Below are 6,110 nucleotides of genomic sequence, written 5' to 3'. Positions count from 1 at the left end.
TTTTTTATCCAAACAATAAATGATTTATAAAGGTAAATCAGGAAAATTAACAAGGCTGACCAAACTTTCTCACTCCACTGCACCATCTGAAGTTACTCAAACAACAAATACTGTATTTACCATATTGTATATATGGACAAATRTTGTATTCAGTATTTAAATATTGTTAAATGTTATTATCTTTTTGACACACTTAGTTTGAAGTTTATCTGTTAAAGATGCTACATGATACACCCTGACCCATCCTGCACTAAGAGAGAATAGTTTTATTTGATTTGGGATAAATGGTATAAACATACAAGTTTTACACCTGTGAATTTTTTTAGTAGACTTAAAAGTAGCTGAAACTAATCGATTCACTAACAGTTTCCAAAATTAGCAAAAAACAACAAAAAAACATGCTAAATGAGAAGCTTGTTTTATGTGACCACTGCTGATTTTTATCTACAAAAGGTAAGAWATGCATTGTTTTTGTCATCTTTGCACAGAACATCAAGACAACAGAATAATTTTGTTGCCACAGTTCATTTTCCAGCCTTATCTCATGCAAAATAAGGAGTCTTGATGTAGGAACAAAATACTATTATAAGAAAGGATCTTTCTGACTGTTTTTCCTGTTATCAGAGTGACATGCATCATGCAAGTTTATTCATTAAACACAGCTCCAATTAACTGGTTTAACTTTATTGATGAAAATGCATAAACTTGAACAACTCTTGATAAAACAATCATTGCAAAAAAAAAAACAAAAAAAAAAAACACAGAAATTGTGCAACTGCACTTTTCCCCCAGCACCATATTTAAACATGTAGTGATCAAGTTTTAGTATCTTTTATCTGGTTTTTATCATATTTTTATAAACCCCAARAGAACAAAACAACAAACATCAGCTTCAAGTTCAACACTGACAGAAAATATTAGAGATAAAAACGATGCAGCTAAAGAATAAGTGCACTTTTAAGGCTTTTTCAGAGCAACTATCAAAGGACACTTCTTTAGTTTTTTTTAAATAGAATATGCTTTTATGTTTCCATATGAGTTAAACATTGCACATAGTACAGCTGAATACATCATATATATTCATTTTGTTCTAGAATTAATCAGACTTAGACCCGGAGARAAAGACGTTTGGTCAAAATCTTTTCAAACATATTTGTTGCAAGTCTTAAAAAAGTCATGTTTTGTTCAAATTAAAGTTTTTTAGAAGTAGCTTTTTGTTTAAATAAGTCATGTTCGGTTTGAGTAACATTAAAAGGTAGCTCTTGCACCCATTAACTGTAAATTTGATCATGTTACATTAAAATGTATTTGAAGCTGTTGAATTAGTCACAGATTAATTTTATTACATTATATTTGCAGCTGTCCACGGAGTGCACTAAATCCTTAGTGAAAACATTAATATTACGTCTGCTTTTTCTTTTTTTTTTCTATTTGCAGCATATTCACATTTGCACCATGTTGGAAAMGGTTCTTTCATTCACTCCTTCTTCTTCTCCCACTCTGAAATGATGTTCTCCTTGTCGGCCCTCTGGAACCACTCGCACCAGGAGCCATCGTAAAGAGGGACCCCTGGGTGTCCGAGCCGCTCGGCGGCCAGGATGATGTGACACGCGGTGACTCCAGAGCCACAGCAAGCCCAGAGTGGACGCTCCAGGTCCACCCCGGCGTCCTTGAAGAGCTTGGCCAGGGCCTCGGTTTGGAGGTGTTTTCCAGAAGAATCCAGGAAGGTTGGGTACGGCATGTTGATGGCTCCGGGGAAATGTCCGGGGTGGATATCTGGGAGCAGGATAATATTATTTCAGAATGTACACACTCCAGATAATGTTAGTGTTTTTCATCATTTAAGCTACACTATGTAAATGGATTGTATGACAGCTCCGATCAATCACAACTTTTATTTCACCTAAAAAAATGCAAAAACACAAAGTTAATTCTCTGGTTTTCTGTCGTGAAATTAAATTAAATTAAAATACTTACTTTTTACAACCTTTACATTACATCACAACATCCCAAGAAATTTAGCTAAACAACACTAATAATAGTGGTGCTTAGAAATAACCCCTAAACATTTCGTGTGTTCTCAGGTAGCAGAATACGATTAGCGTGAACAAATAAATGGGCATTTTTCATTATTAATATTTTATTAGCTATTGTACTTAATGACTGCGTTTCTCTTTACAACAGCAGCTTTAAAACGTAGAAACAGCACCAAGTTGACCATCAAAGCTTTTGTAGTTGTGTGTGTGAAAACCTTTGGAGAGAAATACTGCTGCTTATTTTTTATTTGTTTAACTTTTATTTCAACAGGCAAAACATTAAGAACAGTTTCTTATTTACAATGCTGGCCTGAGAGTACAYAAACACTTAAAACACTTAAAAATGAAACAACATGAACAGTACATAAAACATATAAAATGAGCAATGCATTCATTCTTTAAAACAGTTACATGACTCCTTAAAAAGATCCTTTAGTCTGTGTTTAAAAGCAGGAATAGAAATCAAAGTWCCAAGATGCAGTGTATTTTGATCGAAGTTCCAATCATTTGCTGCAGCAAATGATTGCTTATCTGTGTGGTCAGGAGTAGCCTGGTTAAAACCAGACCCTGTCCTTCACTTTGCTTTTCACAAGGGTCTGGACTTGATGCAMAGAGAAGTGATTTCTTGCAGGAGGCGTGGCCTCTGCTGAAGCATGTGCGTTGTCAGTGTGTAGGAGGCTAAGCTAAGAAGCTAACCGGAAATCGTGTGTGCTGTAAACAACCCTACTGAGAGGAGAAATATACCGAGCCGAACGAGACGACTGTAAATGAGAGCTGCTGCTTTGTCAGACAAATTTATTTAATTTGGAAGCCTTATCAACACGGACTGGTTTCATTCACTTCCTCCACTGCCMTATGCTAAAATAACTAGCAGACACTGCGCAGAACATCGACGTCGTTCAAAACTCCGCCTTCTGTTTGCTGATTGGCCCAGATAAAATAAACTACAAAGCAGACACTGCGCAGAAAATTGATGTTCTGTTCTCTGATTGGCCCGGCTAAAAATCTGCCAGTGAAATCATTCTCTACGGGAGAAGTCCCAGACGGAGCTGTGAAGGAAACTAGAATTTAGCGGAGCTGCGTAGGAAGGCAAGGGCCAGGCTAGGTCAGGAGGGAAACAAGGACATCGCTCTCACCAGCTCCTCCTGGGGGACCATAAGATGTTGCGGGAGAGGATATATAATCCCTCCAGTGAGTTCTGGGTCTGTCTGGGGTCCACTTCCCAGTGGGACATGGCCAAAAAACCTCTAAAGGGTGGTGTCCTAATCAGATGCTCAAAACCACCTCAACTGACTCGTTTTGATGAAGAGGAGCAGAGGCTCTAATGCGAGCAAACGAACTTTTATAACTTGCATTGCAGCATCTTTAAAAATGTCATCAACAGATCAATCACCCAACATGCTCTCACTCCCTACTCATCATATACACTGTAAAAAATGAAATGTTGGATTTACTTAACCGTGTTATGTTACCTGGTTCCACTTAACTGAGTTGAGTAAATTCAAAGCAATATAGCATTTTTTAGCCAAAGAACATGAGTATGTTGCTTTGAATTTACTCAACTCAGTTAAGTGGAACCAGGTAACATAACATGGTTAAGTAAATCCACCATTTCATTTTTAGAGTGTATGAACATTTGGTCAGGCTCCTATGGGAGTGAGAATGTGCTGAATCATCATGAATAGTGGACAATAAAAGATGAAAAATAGGCTACTCTTCTTCTAGCAGTGCTGCTACCTGTAAACACAGATAAAATACTTATTTTACTAAATATTTCCTTATTTATGGTGACATCCTTCAGAGGCTTTGTCCAACTGGTTGAGCCGGTTTAGCTTGTGTCCTACCCATGAAGCCAAATCTGCATATGTGCCATGACTCAGTGTTTTTTTTTTTACACACAAATCCATTCAGTTAGCCCAACTCATCTTTCATACTGTGGATTTCCTCAGGAAGACTTGTAARAGTTTTAGTTAAAATGGATTTACCGACCTACTTAATGTTTAATAAGAGCCTGTATGAAACCTTTTTTTTTCAGATGCTCCAATATGTCAAATAAAACATGAAGGTTAGTGAGTTAGCAGTGGCTGCAACATTTTACATGTGCACATGCAACAAAACCAGTTTGAATGTGTGCATTTAAAGTTGCTTTATATGCTGTAATGAACTTTTTAAAACTTAACTCTGCAACTTTGATTCAATGAACACAGAGCATGACAGTTTCATATTAGATCGTGTTTTTTTTTACTACAGTCTTATTGTTTAATGTAGCCTATAAAGTTTCTGACAGTTCTGCAACATATAAATTAAACTACATGTTGATCAGCTGTGTTTATCTTGATGTACATTTTAAATACATAAATAGAAAAGCYACAGTTCTGCTCACCTGCTCTGGGTTCTGGATCAGTACCCTTGAACCTGCCAGCAGACCTGCCGTCCACCACCTGGACCTCCTTGGTCTTGATGTTCTCCAGGACGTCCTCGTAGCTCTTCACCCATGATGCGTTCAGGGTCGCCTGGAAGTCTCTACGCTCGGGCTTCTTGTACTCGGAGCTCACCGGGTGTCCGTCAGCCTCCCAGAGCTTCATGCCTCCGTCCAGCACCGAGACCGATCTGTGGCCGAACACCCGGAACATCCACCACACCCGGGGGGCGCTGAACGAACCCGCGCTGCTGGTGTCGTACACGACGACGTGCGTGTCGTTGCCGATGCCGAGATCTCCCACATACCGAGAGAAGAGGCTGGAGGTCGGCAGCATGTGGTCAAACTCCGAGCTCTCATCGCAGCATTCGTCTATGTCGAAGAACGACGCGCCCGGGATGTGTTTCTGAGCAAACTCCTCTCTGGTGTTCCGCTTGGCTTTGGGAAGGTACCAGGAGCTGTCCAGGACTGAAAGTTTTGGACCCACGAGATTATTCTTTATGGCATCTGCCAGCCACTGACAGGAGACAAGAGCAGGAGTCTGAGCATCCATCATGAAGAGGAGTTGTGTCCAGGATGATGACAGGAACAACAACAACAATAGTATTTATGCACTTGTCTCCATGTCTTTATAAATCGGTGCTCGTCCCGCCCCTTTCCGTGCCAGGAAGTTCACCGCTACAGCTGACGCACTCTTTTTATTGTTTCAAAAAGGTTTCCAGTTAAATAACTTAAAGTTAAAATGATTAATATAATCTGTCAACAGGAGAGTGAGGAACCGACATTCACAATTTCACAAGATGTAAAACCTCCAAAAAARATCTTAATGTTTCAAAGATATGTGTATTGAATTAGAAACGATAAAAACACAATGCGTACAGATGAATGTTTTAAAACAAGCACAAAAGTATGGAACCACAGAGCTGCCATATGACATAAAATTATTGTTGACCTGTATGTCATAACGAGAAAACTGTCTTGTTATAATTACATAGTTACATAATAAAAACAACTCTCATAACGAGAAAAATACCTCATTATAATGGGAAAAATATCATTATAAGGGGAAATTATCTCATAATGGAAAATTATATCAGAACAGGAAAATTATCATAAAAAGGAGAAAACTGTCTCATTTATTTTTATTTTTTATTTATTTTATCTCATATAGAGACAATTATGTCATTATATAACGAGAAAACTATCTCATAATGACAAAACTATCTCTTAATGGAAAAGCTGTCATTGTAATGGGGAAAATATCACATTATAATGAAAAACTATCTTATAATGGAAAACATAATGGAAAACAATGTCATATAGAGAAAAATGTCTCATTATATAATGAGAAAACTCATAACGAGAAAACTGTCTTGTTATAATGGGAAAACTATCTCAATTTAGTGGACAACTGTCTTATTATATTAAGAAAACTATCCCATAATGGAAAATTATCCTGTCATAAAAGGAAAATCTCATTAAGGAAACTATTTCATTATGTAACAAAAAATGTATCTCATAACTAGAAAACTATCACATTATAATGGAAAACTATCTTTTAATGGAAAACTGTCATTACAATGGAAAATGATACCATACAAAGAAAAACATCTTTATATAATGAGAAAAATATGTCATATAACGAGAAAACTATC

At 37.3% G+C, this 6,110-nt stretch overlaps 1 protein-coding gene across 1 annotated transcript; it reads right to left on the bottom strand.

Moving 5' to 3' along the window:
* Positions 1–668: 668 nt before the first annotated feature.
* LOC106520649 (3-mercaptopyruvate sulfurtransferase) lies at positions 669–5,023 on the bottom strand. Its single transcript, XM_014012854.1, has 2 exons — positions 4,420–5,023; positions 669–1,776 (listed from the first exon to the last, which is right to left on the bottom strand). The coding sequence occupies exons 1-2, from the start codon at positions 5,009–5,011 to the stop codon at positions 1,478–1,480; spliced, it is 891 nt and encodes a 296-aa protein (XP_013868308.1). The 5' UTR covers positions 5,012–5,023; the 3' UTR covers positions 669–1,477.
* Positions 5,024–6,110: the final 1,087 nt, after the last annotated feature.

Source organism: Austrofundulus limnaeus, unplaced genomic scaffold (assembly GCF_001266775.1).
Source record: "Austrofundulus limnaeus strain Quisiro unplaced genomic scaffold, Austrofundulus_limnaeus-1.0 Scaffold96, whole genome shotgun sequence".
NCBI classification, from domain to species: domain Eukaryota; kingdom Metazoa; phylum Chordata; class Actinopteri; order Cyprinodontiformes; family Rivulidae; genus Austrofundulus; species Austrofundulus limnaeus.
Note: the sequence above shows the minus strand (reverse complement) of the source record. Positions and strands in the feature narration are given on the sequence as shown.

Excerpts from the sequence above, each read along its gene's own strand:
- LOC106520649 (XM_014012854.1), bottom strand. The coding sequence starts at position 5,011 with ATGATGGATGCTCAGACTCCTGCTCTTGTCTCCTGTCAGTGGCTGGCA. Across the intron at positions 1,777-4,419 it reads TGATCCAGAACCCAGAGCAG|ATATCCACCCCGGACATTTC; the intron begins GTGAGCAGAACT and ends TCCTGCTCCCAG.